Source organism: Molothrus ater, chromosome 5 (genome assembly GCF_012460135.2).
Source record: "Molothrus ater isolate BHLD 08-10-18 breed brown headed cowbird chromosome 5, BPBGC_Mater_1.1, whole genome shotgun sequence".
NCBI lineage: Eukaryota > Metazoa > Chordata > Aves > Passeriformes > Icteridae > Molothrus > Molothrus ater.
In genome coordinates this window covers 62,517,983-62,538,724 of record NC_050482.2, presented here as the reverse complement: position 1 = coordinate 62,538,724, position 20,742 = coordinate 62,517,983, and the positions used below count along the sequence as shown (strand labels likewise).

The window sequence follows — 20,742 nt, the reverse complement described above, 5'->3', positions numbered from 1 at the left end:
TCTTGTATCATCAGATGCTTCAAAAGGACTTTTTGTACATGAGCAGCTGAGTTAGCTCCAAATGTGGTTAAAGACATGAAAACAAAGCAAAGTACTAGGTCTGAACTCTGACTGCTCAAGCGTGTAAAAAGGCCAACTCGGATGCTGTGATCTGTGCCTATGTCAATTCTGTAACAAGTGACAAACTAATTACTCTTCTAAACAAAAGCAGACTGGGAAAGGCAAGAATCAAAGGACATGACACTCTACTATATGTCAAAATAGGGTAAATGAAGAAAATTGTAAACTAAACAATCGACTACTGTCAAGTAACAGTTTCAGAAGTCAGAAATGAAGGACTGGTAAAAACCTGTGATATTAGACTGAATAAGTTTCCCAAAATATATTCTCACAGGGAATGTCCAAAGAACTAGGATAAGTTGAATTTCCCTTTAAAAAGAAACAACAAATCAACAGAAATCAAAGGTCAGGACCAGCAAACACCAGCAAAAACTGCATTTGCACTCCACCTACTCATAACACAGTCAGCTAAGGGAAGGCTTAGATAAGGAAGCAATAATGTATTTAAACAAGAAAAAACATTAATCAGACTTAAGATTTCACATATTTTATCCAACAGTAAATCATGTTCTTTAAACAAGGAACAGAACCCCAGGAATAGATAGTCCTTTCTTGCCTATAAGTGTTGTTTCCCTTCAATGTTATTATTCAGTATTTAAAAAAAAAAAGTGCTGCAAACCCAGTAAATAAATAGCCAATGTAGGTTTGATGAAAGATTGGCTCAGAAGACTGCTTTTGGCCTGAATAGAAAGATATGCTTTCATCCTGTTTTTGACTATACTCATACATTTACCTAACATAATTGGATGTAGTTAATATTGCAGGAGCCTTCAAGCAGCGCACATTTCCCTCATTAGTGGGTTTAAAGCCTTAATGATATCTCCTGTGCTGCAGAAAAGCCCAATGTAGGCTTCAAAAGTGATTGGCAAGTTTCAACAGGAGAAAAAAACTGGGGGAAGGGAAGGCAAAACCTAGTAACACTCTGATCTTGTCCTCTTCAGTTGTTTAGAAAAGGAAATCTTGCAGAATGATTGAATAAAGAAGAAAACAAAGGTAAGGATAAACAAGCCAAAACAGATAATTTCAAAAGCTGACCTCTCAGTGACTCAAATATGTGAAAGGAACAGGGAGTGGGTAAAAAGGGGGAGTGACCCTTCACATACCTGCTACACATAGAGACAGCCACATACTTAGTCCTAGACAAACTCCTGATGGCACAAACAAGTGCATATGCACTGCATATTTTCAAATAAGCATCTTCATGCACCTGCAGCAAAATCACCTTTTCATAGTCTCATTATGCAGTATTTCCCACCCTCCCTTCAAATCTCAGTAGTTTGGCAAGGAAGCCTTGCATTTAGGAAACAGAATGTCACAGTATACCACTAACAAAGCACATGCAAAGGGTTTGGGGTTTTGTTGTTTGTTTGTTTTGTTGGGTTTTTTATTGACTAATTTTGACCATTTTCCAGGAACAGAAATTTCACAGGCTGATTTAGCTTCAAAAGAAGCGTAATTATGTACAGCTGTATTCAGTATTTCTTGACTGCCTTGAACAAGCAGTGAAAGGGAGATTTGCACACATTATCAGCCACTATCATTAGTGCTGTAAAGTACCTAATCCATCTGGTGTTGTGGTGTCTACCTAGGAGCAGGTATTGAACCACTGATGGCTGCAGTATAACAGCAGAAAGGGAGAGGGTTCAAAATTAACAAAACAATACAGCAAACCAAGTCGTTTCTTGATGCTGGATTGTCCTTGGGTTTGTGTTCTCCCATGGTTTTGCAAAGCATTTTTATGTGTACAGGCATGGAGAGTGGAGAATTAAAAATGTAAATTTCATCATGTGGTTTTGCAGTCTTCACAGGGGAAGAGGTAGCAGGATACCATGGTGATGGCAGCACTGCAGCCCATTAATAAACCAGAGAAAGACTCAGGGATAGATTCAAATATTTAGACCCATGCTGAAAAATAACTCATTTCATAATAATTCCTGCGAAAAATAAGAGGACTGTGCATCTCAGCATCAGCTGTGGTCTCAACATGCTGACTCATCATTTCTCCATGGGGGGACAAGGAAAAAGGAAACTTGTTTTTAACTCTTCTAGCCTCCTTACAGTCAACTGCATTGCTTTTATATTGCCAAGGTTTATGGCCCATAGCATTTGAAAACAGACAACCCATGCCTGGGAAAGAGAAAAAGTGGAAAGTTTTTATTTTGTATTTCATCTGTGTGTAACCAATCCACTTCTGCCCTCGCTGCCAGCCCTTCACATGGGGAATCAGCCAGTTTTATTTGCAATCTTACCTGGAAATGTGAAAAATATTAGTGCTCATTTACTGAATTAGAGATTCATAACTCTCAAGAAAAAAAAATCATATGACCTACCTACACAACAATATGTTAGCCAGTTAAAAGGGCAGCCTCACTGGAAGTGTGGCTTTCTCCAAACCTAGCTTCAGTCTGTCCCCCACTGCTGGGGAATGTGCTGAGAGCTTCCTCCAGGCACAACAACACAGGAACCCTTCCTCAAACAGCAAACTGCCTAAGCCACCACTCAAAGGAAATACATTGTCAATTAGAGGGTATCTTCAAGTCAGTCAACAGGAACATCCTCAAATTAATTAGATTTAAGTACAGTCAGTGTTTAAAGATCGATTGCTTGTAAGCTGTTCTATGGCACTCCAGCCTACTGTTATTTGTATCTTCCTAAACTTTCACAAGTCTTTATTGAATAGTCAAATGTTTGAGAAGAGACTGTGTTCACTCTCTTTTCTATGAGAGGCAAAGAGAAAACAAAGTCTACCATTTAAGGGAAAATCCCAATTCTGGACAGAATAAACATACTTGTGTAAATACACATCATGGCCCCCTAAATTACATGAGAAGTAAGAATGTGCACAGATGTAAGCAAATCCTGACATCTTTTTATGAATTGTGGAGTTGTGGTTTAGGAGTGGTACTCCCACTGAGATCCCCCAAACCATGCTGCCACCCTCCTGCTCCCCTGCTTTCCCCTCTCCCTCTCCCTGCAGCAGGATGAAGAGGGGAACTGGAGGCAGGAAAGGTAAAGATCATGGGTTGAGTGAGAGTAATTTACTGGAACCAGCAGTGAGATAAGCAAATAAACAGTAACAGCAGAAATACCAGTGAGAGGGTACAAGAAAAGAAAGGATTCACATGGAAACATCCTGAAAATAAACAATACTGGATGGCTCCTTCCACCACCTTTACTTGAGCAGAAGGAAGCCCTTCTCCCCAGTAGAGAATCCCTTTCCCCCACCCCTGGCAATGATGCGGCATGGAATAACCTTAGGGTCCTGGCCATGCCCCCTCCCAGCTACCCAAAGAACTTAACCCTGTCCTGGCCAGAACCAGGACAGTAGGTAAGCAGAAGCAGGTGCCAGGTGTTCCAAAGATAAAGACAAATGAGCTCTCCCACTTCACAGGACACAGGTTACACGTGGTTTCCTGTTCTGAATTAGAATCACAAATAAAAATTACAAACTTGAGATGATGATCCTCAAATACACTCAATTAAATCTGATAATGCTAACTTTTCTACTTTAGCTTTTTTTAATACTTCAAAGAAGAAACTTACTTAAAAGGGGGAAAAAAAGAGCTTTTCATTAAAACTTTTTAATCTGCATTTCTGAAGCTTCTTTTAAGAACAAACAAAAAACCCTCCCACCACAGCCATTTGAATTAACAGATAAACCAAATCCCAACCCATTGCCATCAGTCCTGAAGCACTCACATCCACTAGTGCTACTCTTCAGCTGGAAATTCCCAACATACTCTTTTACATTTATTAAGGTGACAAAGCACTTCCTAAATGCTTTGTCCTTGTGAACACAGGAATTCTGTAGCAAGGCCAAAAACTGAGCTCAGAGCTCCTAAATCCTGACCTAGAGCCCAAATCACAAAACCAGACCTCTTCTCACTGGGATTTCAGAGGATCAGGTGGCTCACAGAACATAGTCTACGAATACATCAGTCCTTTCTTTAAGGGTAACTGAAGGCAAAGTCTGATTAATTTTACAGCCAAGAGCAGTGATCATTTGACAACATTAGTTTTGTGCTATTAGCTTCAGCATATGGGGAATAAGGGACAATTTGTTGTGCATGCATAAAAGACTTGCACAGTGTGAAAGAAATGACCCTCTCAATATTTATTATTTTAATTTTCAAATGCCTACTGCAAGCATATGCACTGCTACTTTAAAACATTTAAACAAAACTGAATTTAATTGCTCAGAAAAATTAACCTGCAAGCTCTCAAAGCAAAAAGGGGAAAGGAAAAAGGAAATCCTGAATTAAAAGTGATTTCATGAGGTATAGAAGGCTGCAAAATAGTTACATATATATTGACCAAGCTAGAAAGGTGTTCTAGTATGTCTAGAAGACAGCCATGGAGACACACTTGGGAAAGAAAGCAGATGTTAGGGTTGTTTACCCTCAGTGCTCCTGAACCATCAGGTCAAAACAAGGATAAGAGCCCTTGCTTAGTTTCCTGGCACTGGAAAATCATTCAGGCATCTGCACTCATGTGCCTGTACAACAGCACCCACAAATATGCAGTCAAACAAATTAATATTAAACAGAAAAGTGCCATACAGCCAAATTCATTCCCTGCTAACATGATTCCCTTTCTATACTAGTGCTGTACCAGACAAGATTTCAAACTAGCTATGATCTAGAAGCTGTATAAAACTGGTAGGCAAAAAAAGTAAATCTTAATAAATTCACTGCTTGGACACCTTTTCACTTATCCTCCCAAGGCATAGAATGATTTTTGGAAGCACCGGATATTCTCAGCTCAGTGAGACCAAGGCTTATTGTACACGTGGCAGGATTGATGCTTGGATTTGTTCTACAAAGCTAGGGAGGGAGGGAAGAACATCTCAGCTCTGCATCACAAACAACTGGATGTTCAAGGCACAGCCTGCCACCAGGCATGATGGCTTTACTGCATCAGGAACTGAAATGCCACCATGCCATGCACAAAAAGGCATATTTTGTGACATTTCCATAATAAGATATGGCACAATTGATGTCTACAGTGCTCTAGGGAATGGAATAGAGACTCAGCCTCTCCTCAAATCACAAGGAGATCCCAAATCAATATATGTGCATCTGTATGCATCCATAAATACACACAGATATGTATTCAAGCTCACATGCAGACATGGCAACTAATCATGGGACATTTTGGCTCCAGAGGTGTTATGCCAGTCACCTTCCATGTCCTTCATTAACCAAATAAAAACAAAATTAAACAGAATGAAGGAGTGGAAAAATGAAAATAAAAAAATCTAAACAGAATGAAGCAGTGAAAAAAATTAAAGCACATTCCTTCTCTCTGCAGCCACAAACCCCAGCATGTATTTAAAACTAGATATCACAATCAAACTAAATCAAACTATTGACACACACCAGATCATCACTTGTGTACGAAGCCATCCCACTGAATGGTCATTTTAAAGCATGGAAAATGAAGACCTCATATATATAGATATAGATATAGATAGATATAGATATATATATATAGATATAGATATATATAGATATGTGATGTTTTCTCATTTGTTTGACTCATTTTCCAAGCACTAACTTGCCTGCTGTCACACTGTGCCACTGGAGCTCCAAACCATGTGCCCATGCAAAGGTAAGCTTCCAGCGAGGTTCATTCATCCCCTGTTTACAAACTGAGTTCATTGAACTTTACAACAATAATTTCTAAGTAAACAAAGAAATTAACTTGAAAGGATGAAGATGGCATTGACACAACCAGAAATAATCAGAGGAAGTTTAACTTGAAGAAAAGAAGCATTTCTAAACCAAACAACCAAAGGGTACAGGGTCAAGGCAGCATGCATATGTTTCTTTTGGCAACACTGTAGAACTTTTCATCCCTTATGAGACAACACATGAGTATGTTGGTGGGTTCATTTTTCAAAATAAAACTGTATTTGTTAGAGAGACGGAACAGCCCAGCCCATAAGCTGGGTAAGACTCCGGGTTTGGATAGAAAATTGAATCACCACTTTTTACTGAAAGTCAGCACATCAGTGGGGCTGATGCCTGTTCTCTGAAAGTCAAGGCAGAAGGCAAGAAAGATCTTGCACAGGACATGCATGTGATGCTTTACTTGCAAAAGGTGAAGAACACACCAGCCAGCTCCTGAGCTGAGCTGTTTGAAGCCAGTTCTAACATCCCAGTCCTGCTCTGGAGACACTTCATCATCATCAGTCAGTGCAGAGTCATCTAAAGTTAATATGTTGATTTCTGCTGACTGAGGTCCTGACCCAAAATTCACAGAATTACAGGATGGCTGAGTTTAGAAGGGACCTCTGGAGGGCATCTTGTATCAAATTTAGATAGATCTTTTGGTACAGTAATATACAGTTTTCTTTCCTCTAGCAAGAGACCAGAAAGAACAGCCAGTTCACGAATATGTCAGGCATCCTGGACCACAACTGAAGAAAACGCAGAAAATAGGTTCCTTCCTACTTGGTGGTTGCATTTTATTTGTTTAATGCTCTAGGTAAGCCTGAAGCTTTATAGGTTTACCAAAATATAGATGATGATGATGAAACAGCTTAGTGTAACAGACAAATTATGCATGTGAAAAGAATAATCAGATCTTATGTGGATCAACTCAAAGATGAAGAGAAAGAATAGATAAGCAAAAAGTAAAGAAGCTCAAGCAACTCAACTTTCCTTCAAAAGGGATACAAAGATCTTGTATCATATTCTATTCATTCCTGGTACTTTTTTATTCTTATTTTTACCACTTCATTATTGTTTGCTGTTAATCCATTATTATTTTTACCAATGAAGCAGCAAAGCTTCTGATGAGAAGACGGTGATGTTTTCTTAGAGCGACTGGAGTTGGTGTCGATTTTTGAATTTAAAAATGTCACTCTCCCCCAGCTGGTTGGCAGGTAGATTTAAGGATTTGGTCTGAATCAACCGCTAGTTTCCACTTGTGATAGACACATGAATCCTGGAAGAGCACCGACTCCTGGCAAACCTTGGCTAGCCAGTACCTACCTTTGCCCTAGGGCTCACTGAATCCACATTTCTAGGAAATATTTTTACAGCCATCTGAATTATTTGAATTATGTACCACATAATGTTTCTCTTCACATTGTTCCATCTTAACATTCTGCTCCTACACTTTTAAAAGTACACTTTAATGATTCTCAAGTACTAATTGAAAAACAAATTTTCAATGCAGAATTAAAAACAATCTGAAAACAGATTATGTATCATTATCCCACCTGGAAGAATGCAACAAACATCATAATCCTATCTCACTTGCAACACAGTAATGAAGTTAAAAATGATCTTAGTGCTCTTAAAAGGAAGCTTCTATTCAAGAGACAACACAGTTGTGAAAAAAAGGTATCATTTACTCCAGCACAGCCCTGCCTAAATGCTGGCTGAGGTTTCCATGGTTAACCTAAATTAAAATTAATTCCATATTTTTTGACAGAAGGTATATAAAGTAATTCTCATATTTTCTTCTTCAACTATAATTAAAAACATGGGGAAAAGGCCTCATATGCCTCAAGTATGAAGGTATATTACAGCAGACATTTTTGGTTTTGAATGGCTCTAACGCTTATGTTAATTGAGACTAAATTAAATGGGAAAGCAGAGTGTCATTATTGCCTTCCTGTGATTATACAGTTCACAATACACATACCCTGTGCCTACAAGGCAGAAACAGCCTGTGTGCTAGACTTGGTTGCTTGCTCTAAAAGGAAGAGAACCTTAATGCAGATTTGATATGCAGTCACCAAACACTTCTTTTGCAAGAATTATCAACCAGTAATTCAGAAACAAGAGAAGATGATGGGGGAATATAAAAGACTTTTTATAGCAATTTTCAAAAGATAACCATAGCAAAGATGTGAAATATATAGTATAAAAGGGAAACATAAAAAGAAGAGTAGTTTAGCTTGTGTTCAATACAAGATCTACTTTGTCTATATAATGAGTGAGCAGACAGGCTCAATGTGTGAGAAGTGCACAAATGGTCTAGGTCTTTCAGGATGCAGAGACAGGACACAAGATTCCAAAAGAATCTTCTCAGCAGATTAAAACCACTCTCATTCCATAAAGGCCTTCTGATGACTTCCCAGAAGGGAGTCCACAAGTGCACAATCCCAGATTAAAGTCATCCTGCTGACGAGCACTCAAAGGCATGACATCACATTACAGAGAGCTTTAATAAAAACTGTCAGAATCCACTGAATCATCATCATCTTACTGGCTTCTACCAATAAATCCACTGCTTTCAGCCCTTCACAAGTTTGATTTCTCATTGTTTCTTAATCAAATATGTATATCTTTTACAATTAATTGAAAAAGCAGCAAAATAAACAGGGAATAGAAGTTTTTCTACTCTTAACTTTTAGAATTAGTCTTGAACATCCTGAAACTCAGTGAGAATTTGTTAACATACAGTTGCTACAACTGCTACAGAGAGAATAATCTCTCTTTTAGGCATTCTGTATTAGAGAACTCACCTTTCCCTCTGGTGGATGAAGTACAAATCTTAATTTTGGAAATGCACATGGGGAGGTGAGAAAAGAAAAGCACAAGTGTGTTTTCCTAAGACCTGTTCAAATCCAGTGGTCTCACCTGCTTTCCCATCCTCTCAGACTAAAAGGCTGATTATCTTAAACTACAAAAAAAGGCTCTGGGTTGAAATAATAAGCAAGTGCCATGACTGGACTGGAATATTGGCCTAACTTTGTGAACAGCACTGACTCCAAAGTCAGTTCTATAACCATTCTTCACTGGGGAAAGAGTTCATAAAATAAAGCAGGGGGATATTTTTAGCATTTTGAATTCTCCACTAGCAAATAGAAACCTTCATTCAAAGTAGAGGAGCTTGCTTTGAATAATTTTAAAATATAAAAACAGAAGCAACCCTATTAAAAATCTTAAAATTACATTTATTCAGTCAATGTGATAAGAAAGAATTCTATTATTCTTGGAAAGTGCTTTTCTCACTCTCACCTTTCAATCATTATTTGCATACAACCCAAATCATATCTGAATAAATTCCACTGGCCTTCCTTACGTACCACCCAGCATTATTTATATTCATGTAGGATTACTAGTGTACAGGATAACCAAACACTTCCCCAAGAGACCTGACTACAGATTAAAGAGGAAACAGGTTCCTGTGTGAAAACTCCAGAGGAGGAAAGATCCCCAGGTTAGATATGGAAAGATCCAGAAACAGAAGGCTGCTAATCTTCAGTAAGTGAAAAGGAATGGCTGGAAGAGGGGAGGACAAAGTGGAGAGTGAGAAACTATCAAATTGTGGCTATGTGAGAAGACCATAGGACAAGCAGATGAAAGCATATAAATGGAAGGAAGGTCATTTGACATAGACAGAAATAGCAGCCCTGCACAGGGGGAAAACTGCTAATTTTGCTAAAGGGAGAGCTAGGAGTTAAATTTTCTCATCTGACATAGGCTTTCTGGTTAGTGGCAGGGAAGTCACTCTGTGTCTCAGTTCCTCATCAATAAAGCAGGACATTGCACAGAAAAGCCACAAATGATTGAGGGGACAGTCAAGCAATGAGGGCAAGATGTGAACCTGCAGAGACAGCTCTAGCTAACAGATCTAATGAAGAACAAGAAAAGGAGAGAAAGAGGACCTATAGTGACATAACCTACCTGAATTTTAGAGAGGAACACAGATGTTACAGACAGACCACGACAGATGGACACACAACCACAAGAGAGAGAAACCTCTGGACACAAAAGCAGAGGAAGAAAAATTTCACTAACTGAGAAGTGTGACAATACAGAGAAAGAGTTATCCAAATGACCAGGCTGACTAAAGCTAAGAGCACAACAAATCTCTGAGTGTCTCCTCAAAAGAAAGATTTCTAATTTCAGGGAAGTGTTATTAGATCACCAGCTACTGCTTGTTGTAGTGGGTACAGTCTATTACTACCAAATATGTAGAAGAAAAGCAGGGGAAAGTTATAGACAGGAAGAAATAGGGTTCCTGCTTGGGGTAGAAGAAGGGAAGGGATGGAAAATTTCTTCAAATACAGAGAAAATGGGGAAAAGCCCATTGTCAAATATAACAACTTCAGCCTAAGAAGTCTAAGAATAGATTCTTCCTTTAAAGTGTGAGCTATGGGCAAAATGGGGGGCAGCTGGTACCAGTAGTTATTCAGTAAGATATAGGCAGTCACAAGATGAAATTCATGTATCAAAAGAAGCAAGAAAAGGTGACAAGCAGTTTGCAAACAGACTGACTGATTGCAGAGAGGATCAGAGGGACAGAAGAGACAGACAGCTGATCAGAGAAAAAATGTTCTCCAAGGGCACAAAAAACCCTCCTGAATACACGAGAGTTTGTTTGAGGAGGTTTGAGTGTACAAAGGGCCCAGAGGGAAGCAGGGAATGGATGGGACAGAGGCAGCACACAGTGGCAGTATTTCCTTGTAAAATGCTGGGCAACTGCTGGAACTCTGGCCATTCACCCTCATTATTTGTTCTAACCACCTCCTGAAAATGAGCTTTCCAAGTGTAACCAAGAGCATATGCACAAATTCTTGCTAACTCCAACTTCCTTCTTTGCTATTTATCATTTTCAGGTATGACTAATACACAATAGCTGTGGGAGGCATGTCCTGGTCCCAAGTAGACTGCTCCTGCCCTAAAGTCTAAAAGCACAAAACAGATCATGTGGGGGAGAAAGCAAATAATACCATCTCCATGTTACAGCTTGAGAACTGAGGAAGAGAGCTAGTAAGTGATTTCCCCATGATTTCACAGGAAGTCAGTGGCAAAACTGGTTATTGAAACCCTCTCCTCAACACCCATCTGGTGCTTCAGGTCACCAGGACAGTGTGTCTCTTCTAAGGAAATCCCCTTTCATCCTCAGAGTGTTCTGGTAACAAGAATCTTTGACTGAACATATATATTGAGAGTATTTAGCTTAAGGTCTTATTGAACCATGATGTAATTTTGCCTCTATTTCCAGCTTCCTTGTAGCCACTTTTGGTCTGAGCTGGAATTAGCAGTGCTACCAACTCCATCCACAAAGCCAACTTTTATAGGTACTTACAGTTCTGTTGGTGAAGTTACTAAAATCTGCCACTAAGATTTGCTTGATCATCTCTGGTGAGGAGACCACCACAAACATCTGGCGACCAATATAATACCTAGAAAGAAGTAAAAAATCATTTTAGCAGATGGTGACCCCAGAGAACCATCTCCTTCCCTAAAATATCTCTTTTTGCTTGAATATACTTGCAGTGAACAAATACCACAGAAATGTATTTCCTAGGGTAAAGCAGTATCTTTCCAGCCCTCCCACTGTTAAATTAAGATGCATGGACCTGGAATTTAAAGGAAACAGCTTAAAATCTTTTACTGATTAATCAATACTCAGCCAACATTTTAACATAAAGGTTTACGCACTCTGTGCTCACTCTGAATTCTGTGCAAAGAGATGTAGTATCACTGAACCAAACTGTAAAGGAGCAAAACATTATAAACCAACTGAAATAATCATGAAAGACCTACAAAATTGCATTTCCTGCCATCAGCCACATGAAACAGCTTTTCTTGGCTAAGCCCTGCCTCTAATGAATCTTTCCAGAAGTCGCCCCAGTGTGACTGTAGTAAAGCACATTTCCACCACTTCTATCAGCACTGGAACTGAGTGCATCTCAGGCTGTGCATTACCATGGACAAACCTTACATTACACTAATAGGGAAGGGGGGAAAAGTCTTACCAAATCTAAGGGAATTAGTAAAACTTCAGAAGAATAGGTGATAGGGGTGTCTCTGCCTGTACACCCTTTATCTCCCTGCTCCCACTGCAACATGACCTCCTGGAGCCAGGGTCTGCCCTTCTGCATCTTCACACCACTGTGGATGCTGCAGAGTCACTGGGACCTGTCCCAGCCCTACAACTTCTAGGGGTGCAGAGCTCCCTTCTCCAGCACCATTTCTTCCAAGGCCCACAGGCACTCCATGGCTGGCTGCTCTGCTGGGGGAGAAAAGGCACGACCAACAAGCAGAGGTCGCTTGCAATCCCTGCCTTTGTTGATCGCTGGACCAGAAAATCTATTCAGGACCAGAAAATCTATTCAGGCAGCACTGTCTTTTCTCCAGCAGGAGAGAGGAAGAAGAGGCTGGAGCAGGCACAGGAGGGCCAGGCAGCTCATAGCAGAACACAAGAGCAATACCACAGATGCTGCAATAAAACAGTAATATCCATGCCTAATCATTTGGCCATGATACAGCTCAGTATCAATATATTATTATCACCTGTCTACACTGCAACAACTGAATAGACAAGCAAGTCCTGGACTGAATTAAATATAGTAACTAGGGGTTCCCATGGCAATGAAGCTGCAGCAGCCTGATTTCTTCAAGGGCAAACAAATTAGACAAATATCTTGATCCCAAAGCAAGGTTTCACAGTCCAATTTGACCTCCCTACCACCCAAACGTGTAACAAAAAAATGGCAGAGAAGAACACAATCCTTCCTTCCTTTAGGAAGGAAGACATCATCTTTTCTTCTCTCATGGGTTTTCAGAGGGAACTTTTATTTCCCAAACGCAACCCACAGGCTCTGCTGGAACATTAGATACGGGTGGTGTGGTCTATGAGGGTAAACCTTTTTCACCCCTTCCGGTTTGCTCAATCACAGCAAAAGTAGCTGTCTGTAATGGTCAAACTTTTATTCAGAATCCTCATAGGTGCATAAAAAAGAGCTGATGCCTCAGATTAGAGAGGGTTTTGATTACAAACTTTAGCAGAAGAGGATAATGCAACTTTTGCATGTGTTTTGTACAGTTTTTCTGGCATCAGAGAGGCAACACAAGCTCTCAAGGCAAAGACATGCTGAACCTGCTGCTCTGAACCCACCCAGAATGACCAGCCACAAATACTGACCTCTCATGCTCACACCTGGCTTTTCTTTTTCTCCCTCCAAGTTTAGCAAGTTCCTTGTCGCATTTATTGGTTAGTGACTGATGGTCCTGCAACAAACAGCTTTTCACAGGGACAAGCTTCCTGACATCAGATTCCAAATCTGAATCAGAAGCTGGTTATGTCTACCCAGACAGTTTAACTCTGACCAGCAAGGGGCACCTCACAATACATCAGGCAAAGTATACACAATTCCAGTTTATTTCAAACCTGGGAAATTGCAAAGCTCCAGCTCCTGTCCGCTGGGATAACAGGATGCTACTCACAGCAGGAGTCTTTATGTCACAGTGCACTTTGTGCTTGAAAGCATTCAGGACTAAAAATTTGGGACAGGAGCATCTCCTACTCAAGCTGTTTTTATGAGAAAGTGACTCACAAGCCAAGCCTATGCAAACAAAATCTATTCATCATCCTCCAACTCAGACCAGTCACCCGCACTCCCAGTTCTGTTTCCACAGCTAAGCTCTTACTTTTTTATTTACTCTTCACTAACTTTCTAGCTATAGGCACCTGCTTCTTTCTTTATGCAGTTATAAATTAGGGCAGAGAAGGAAAAGAAGGGGGAAAAAATCCCTTACACCTAATAAACTGAAAATGCTAAGGAAAAAAACAAACAACAAACTACTTAAATTTATTTTTAAACTAAGTTCTGCTTTTTTTTAAGGAATGACTACTATAAAGCACACACATTATTGGATCTCAAACAGCAAAAGCTGTCTTCCTGCCTTTTTTCCATTCTCCTACTTTCTGTATACAATCTTTCTAACCTTTTCTGGGACATAAAAAGATGAGGCTGTGTATGGGCATACTTTGGAAGTCAAAATCCATAAGCCAAAGACATTAATTCCATGGTCTTTCCCTGAAGTTAAGGAAAAAAGACAAGTAGAACTAACTGCAAAACAAAATCACCTGAGCTATTTCATTCAGCAAGCACAGGCTTGGAACCTGAAAAGCTGCCAGAAAGATGCTTAACTGAGTTTTAATATATTTTAAATCCTTTGCAGGATCAAGGCCTCAATCACAAAACAAGAGGCTATCTCCCAACTAGGTGTTTTGGGGTTTTTTTCACTTGTTTCAAAATAGCAAGTAAAAGATAAAATCCTCCTGAACAATAATCTATTCTTCCCAAGTAAATAACAAATTCACCCCTGCCATGTAACTTCATTTTGATTCTGTATTACTGGATGAGGATATCACTAGTCCCACGTAGACTTAGATTTATTATTGAACAAAACCTGATATTCTTGTCAGATTTTAATAAATAAGAGTTTGAGAAAAACAAAAGCCTCTGGGCAGGTACATTGCAAATGGATTCATGAATAATTTAGGACAGCACTTTTTATTAACTTTTCCTAGGTTAATCTTTCCACAGGGCTCATTCACACACTGAAGTCCTACCTTTAGCTACAGTACCACCACACTGCTTGACCCAAGACTTTATAATATTTTCATCTAGGGCTTTTAGGGTGCAAAGCAAATACTTGGGAATACCTAGCCTGCTCCTGCAGAGAAGCAAGAATTCATGCATGTAGCATGACATCTGTGGGGAGATGCAACTCTGTCCTCATGGACATCAGTTGTAACTCTGCCACACCAGCAAAAATAAATTTCATGACCCACACAAGGAAGCAAATTTTCCTGTGTAGATGAGACATTGGTTAAGTAAGTTATGCTGTTGGGGCAATTTCTATTATATTTCAGTTAAAACTGCAGTCCTCCAGAACAGTAAAAGAACTTAGCATTTTAGACCAGTAACTTTAGCTCCATTGGAAGGTGAGGCAGGAAAGACCTGATACCAGTACATAAACAGCACAAGTTTAGCGTGAGCTTGCTCCAGCAGATGAAAACGTGGATGAGGAGCCATTGTCCCAGCAGGCTGCTGGTGCACAAGCCAGCAGCCTCGTGCCACATCATCCCCAGGATCGCCTGGCAAAAGGGCTGACACAAGCATTCAGCAGAGGGCATGGGTCTATTCCCAGAAGCTGTGAAAAAAATAACATTTGCCAAAGGGCTTGCAGGTCAAGGAGGTGGTTATGTCACAGGGTATTGAACAAAATAAGCCAAACTTCATCAGAAGTGTTTCAATAACTGAAAAGGCTACAAACACCCTGCACACCCAGCTGCAGCAGTTTCACTCCTCAGAGCGGACAAGCACCCCTCTTAAGGCAATTCATGAGACAGAGGTCACTACCTTGTGTTCAGGGTTCACTCAGGATGTTGCAGTCCTCTTTACAATGATTTAGTCATTCACTAAATACATCTTTTATCCACAAGAATAAACAGCAATCCAGCAATGATATCTTCAAGTCTGCTCATGCACCACCATTGCTCTCTGCAGAGGTGTGGCCTGGGTGTCTCAACCCCACACCCAGTGCCAGCCAGGGCCACAGAAGATAACCCATGGAGGTAAGAGATGCCTGCCAAGCCCAGCTCTCAGCTGAAGTAGGAGTGATGAGACAAGGGGCACATAGGACTGCCCAGTCTCTCCTGAAACACTGCAGCAATCATATTCCTTCCCCATGTTTGACAGAGACCCCCTAGAATGCAGATTTCTGTTCTCAGATCAGAATCAGCTGCTTTTCATTTGAAAGACCAATTCAGCATCAGCATTTCCATGCTCCCAAGACCATTCTGGCCACATAGCATGGTCATCTGCTGCCCACAGCATCTCCCAGCTCCTGAGCCATGGCCATGGCCCCTGAGCAAAGCTCACAGCAACGTGGCCTTGTTGCACAGGAAAAGTGGAGAGCACACACAGTACCTCATGGCAAAGGGCCATATGTTTTTGTATAACATCCATGTGGGAAACACCTGCAACCCTTTCACCTTGTTTACAGTGCTGCTGCCAATTCACAGAAGACTTTGATCTTCCTATCTATTATCAGCCCCCATCATAAAACATATATATGCTGTTAGGCAATAAGCAAGGCTTTGTTTTCTATGCTGTGGTCTGGTTAAGTACACAAAGATCACCTGTAGAGCCATATGAAAATAGAATATTTTATTATTCCTATTTTCTTCTAGGAAGAGCAAAGAACAAAGAAAAACAAAAAGGCAGTGGGGGGAGAAGGAGAGGTGTACAAAGACACAGAGATACAGTGGGAAAAAGTTGATTTCCTTAGGCAATTTTTCCTTAAAAGAAGTTCCTCGATCACTCTGCCTCTTTTGTTTAGAGACACCCTTCCATTGCAGGCAGAGAAACATAAAAACAAATAGCACAATGCTTGTTTAAAATAGGCCTGAAGCCCTGCCTTATTTACTTAAGTATTTCAGAGGCCAGCAAATTGATTTGTCATAGCACTGTCCCCTTTCAGTGCTCGAAGGCAATTCAGATGTGGTAGGACTAAGCAATATATAATGAACAGCTGCAAAACCCAAACACAATCTGCACAGAAAGGGTTAGCTTGGGCTGAGAGGAAAGGAAAGGAGTGGGACAAATTTGTCTAGTACCATGAGTATTGTTTGTATTATTAGCAGCTAAAGGTCTCCAAGAGCCCCATATCCTAATTTGACAGGAGATATTAATACATAGAAATCTTTTTCTAGGTCTGTAAAGCCTACAACTTAAATAACCTAATGTGACAGCAGGGAAAACAAATAACATCTTCCATTTTCCATCTGGGGGACAGTCAGGTATGGAGGAGATGGGAATTGCCAGCAATCATCTTTTTTTTTTCCTGTTGACACCCTGTGGGAACAGAGCTTCTCAGCTGCTATGTACACCTGGAAATTGCATGCCAGCTGTCTTTGGGAAGGTTGGGAACTAACTCCTGTGCCATTTGTTCTGCATCCTAGGCTGTAACTCTAGTCAGCAAGGTGCTTCCCTGGACTATTTTTATAAAGCACTCACAAGTTGAGTAGCTCCAGATTAGAGAACCACAAAACACCCATTAACATTTAAGAGAAGAAAAACCAAAAAAACCACCCCAAAACTACAACACCCTAGAAACAGGTGAAATTACTGCACGTGAAAATGAAGCCACAGTAGCACTGAGAAGTCTCAGGCACAGTAAAAAGTTTCAAAGCACAGCTGTACCAAGACACACACCTCATCCAGAGACTAATCCAACCCATTGTGTAAATTCACGTAAAAAAGAGGCATGGCCACACTCATTTCTATTTACGAATAAATTGTTCTTAATTTCCTTTTTTAATGAACTGCATTTCTTTCCATGTTGTGAAAGCATTAAAAGAAGCACATAGGACTATTAATTTAATTCCTGGGAGCATTAAAAATACCATGTAACATAAAAAACTTGCTCACACATACTTCCTGCACTGCTCTGTACAGTTATGCACCTAACTCTTTGTCCACACACCTGGGATTTAAAATGCTATCTTCTACATACCAAGAACCTCAGTGCTATCTCAAACTCACACCTTGCCAGAAGGCCTCTGCCTTCTGACATGCTTAAGGAAGTATCAAAAAGAAGAAGATTCTGGGATTATTTATCTTCTCCCCACCACTAAAAGCACAGCTATCTTTAAAGGAGTTCCTCCCTCGTCAGGTGTAGTAAGAGACTTGTGGTATGAAAGTAATGTATTTAAAGTTGGCAACGAAGAGCAGGAGGGCTGATTGAGGTCATTATAATGTACAGAGTTGGTAGAATCTTTCAAGTAACTTATACCAGGGTGCAAATAAAATCTGTTTCTGAGCATCTCGTACCTCAGGGTTTAGCAACATGAGGGTGAGACACACATTTACTAATCCCCTCCCTCGACCAAGTGAGCAGCGCAGGAGACACAGGCTCTGTATGGCTGTGTTAATTCATTCATGAAATGAAGTAGATGACATTTACCCACATATAAGAAATGACAGAGATTAAATTAAGCTCACAAAGTGCCACAAAGAGGGGAAAAAAAAAAAAATCTCAGAATTATACAAGCATATTCAGCAATCTATATCCATTTGGTTTTTGGAGGCAATCTGGGTCTAGACCTAAGCACAAATACAAAAACTCAAGCCCACATTCAGGGGCTGGGGAGAGAAGCAGCAAAAGGGATGGACAGGGGTAGCAATTGTTTATTTTCTCTGTTCAGGTGGGCTGCAGCAGAAGCTGGGTTCCAGGGCAGTGCAGAGCCACAGGGTCGTGGGCTGTGCTCCTCCACAGCCAGGGAGCTGCCTCTTCCCAGTGCTGGCAGGGGTTATTTTTATCCTGCCAACTGGGCTAAGATGATTGCCGCTCCGCATGCTCGCATCACACCGCTAGCGCTGATTAGCTACATCGGTATTCCACTTCATTAATGCCAAGTGAAGGCTGTAAATAAGGCACTGCTTTTACAGGATGCTACTGGAAATGAGAAGTACTGTGATATTAATAAGAAGCCAGTCACTCCTCCTGCGTGGGTGCGTGGTGCTGTTGTGACCGGGTGACGCTCAAAGTCGTCACAGCCCTTCACCTCGGCAAGAGTGCCAGAACAATGTTTCTAATTCTTTTCCCATGGTGCTTCCCATCAAGTTGGGCTGTATTAGTCTGTGTTTTGTTACTTCTGTTTAGACTGTGGTATTTTCACCAGAGCTTGTTTTGTCTGCGCTCGCTAAAGCGCGCTCTGCCTGACTGGCCTCATGTGGCGGTGCAGCAGGCGTTTGTTTCCTGTGGGTTTCAGCATATTTCTGTGCCTGGCCTTTCTGAGGCTTGTCGAGATGCGGCGTGAGAACGGCCTCATCTCTTTGCACCTCATTCACTACTAAAGTACTCCTTTGCCACACCTTGAGGGAAAAACCATGAGGTTACTTTTTCCAGAACAGTGGATTATTATTTCTAGGGAAGGCTACCTCTGGAAGATAGCAAACTGTCTGTGTCTCCAAACTTTACTTGCTACTGTGAACACAGTGTTCATTTGTATGGACTTGTATGAGGCTATTATTTATATTCTACAGTGCTACCTATTTTTACAGTGAAATGAAAAATAAAAACTTACAAGATGGCTAAGGACGGTAAGTAGACAAATGTTACCTAGTCTAAGTAAGTGAAGGGATAGGGTTCTGCTGAATGCTTATCCTGATTTCTAGTTAGCCTTCCTTTGACAGAGAGGTAAGCAATTTCTGGGAAACAACAGGCAGCCTTACCCTGACAGGGCTAAAGCCATTTCATACAAGATAAATGGAGACAGAGCAGCACACTTGCAGAAGATGAGGGATATGACTGTGATGCTACATTGAATAATATGGCTGAGAGAACATGGGGAGGAGGGGAATGCAATGCAGGGCTGCTTTCTAGCAAAGTATGGGGGACCTATCTGAACACACATCCATGGAGCCAAGGAGGATCCTGTGTCCCAGAAAACAGGGGGCTATGTGTGTGTCACAGTGCAGGATGCAAGAAAAATTTGGGGACAGAAGGCAAGAGGAGAGCATATGTGCGACCATACAGAGAAAATGAAAAGGGAAGGTGGTCAAAGGATTTAAATATGATTTGTGATACTACAACATCACAAGAAACTGCAGGTGATAAAGCAGGTTGACTATAATAAAAGCAGAAGTGTAATAAAGTTTATAGTTACACACCCATCACTAAACTTCATATAAGCAAACATGCCAGGGTGACTAAAACAAAACCCATGTGATCTGACTGCTGCCTCTCAAAGCCATTCTGACCATGATAAAATTGATTTTGTGTTATTTTTCCTCCCCGAGACCTGACATCAGGGTACACAGAAAAGCCATCCATAACTCTGCCTTTCTGCAAGCTTCTTCTCATGTATGCTTTACTTATCATGGCCAGAACTCAAGTGTGACTGGAGTTCTTCACTTCTCCAGTTTTGTGAGAAAACTTAGCCATTTTATGCCTCGAGGAAAGAAAAGGCTCTCAGAAAAAGACATGTCCTCATACATATCTTCAAAAGCAGCATTCAAAACAGAGACATTCAAAATCAGTAGGCTGTTTCTGTTTGTTCTAATTCTGCACTTTATCTTTCATTTCTTTATAGGAAAGACAGCTCATCTGCCTCCTGTAAATAGGATCAGCAGTGGTGGACAAAACAATATTTTATTTTTGAATGTATCTGAAATAAACATGTACATAATTTTCTTTCAGTCTACTCCTTCTTACTGGCATTTTGATCTTAAATCAATGAGAGAGTTACATTATATAGTACACCATCCCTCTTAATACCTTTGCTCTGCTTATGTTAATGCAGATGCATGCATTTCTGAAATAATACTGTCTTGATATTAGAATATTTTAATTCTTCAATAATAGATAGGACTCAATAGACTGGTTTTTGTTTTGGTTTTTTCATATCATGAACATAGCATGATGGAATGAGTAAGCCAAATTGAATTTCATGTAACTACACAAGCAACAGACCATCTTGAAGAATAAGAAGTGACACTTTGACTTGGTCATGGTTACTAGCCTGAAAATATCTGAAGTTTAAGCAAGTGAAATCAGGGTTTCATAAGTGGGAAGGCACGAGCCACTCATTCATTTGGTTTGTGTGCAATAAAGACACAGATCCCAGCCAACATGGGACAGCCTTACTCAGGGAAGGAAAGGCTTGTCAGACCAGCCATGAGGGGACAGTCACTGGGACTCACTTTTCTTGCACAATCTGCCTAAAAAAAATATGTCTAAACAAAGGAAAAAAAGATAGTAACCACCTACTGAGCTCTTGGGAATAGACTTTTTTATGCTACAGCATACAAAATGCACACGGGAAAGATTAATTTTTTTACCTATAGCAGCA

The 20,742-nt window shown here is 40.4% G+C and overlaps 1 protein-coding gene across 1 annotated transcript in view; it reads right to left on the bottom strand.

Moving 5' to 3' along the window:
- The window catches only part of TBXAS1 (thromboxane A synthase 1), a 237,014-nt gene that overhangs the window by 115,487 nt on the left and 100,785 nt on the right, over positions 1–20,742 (bottom strand). The window contains exon 4 of the mRNA XM_036401669.1: positions 11,176–11,272. Coding sequence (XP_036257562.1) covers positions 11,176–11,272 — 97 coding nt within the window. The remainder of the gene's footprint in view (positions 1–11,175; positions 11,273–20,742) is intronic.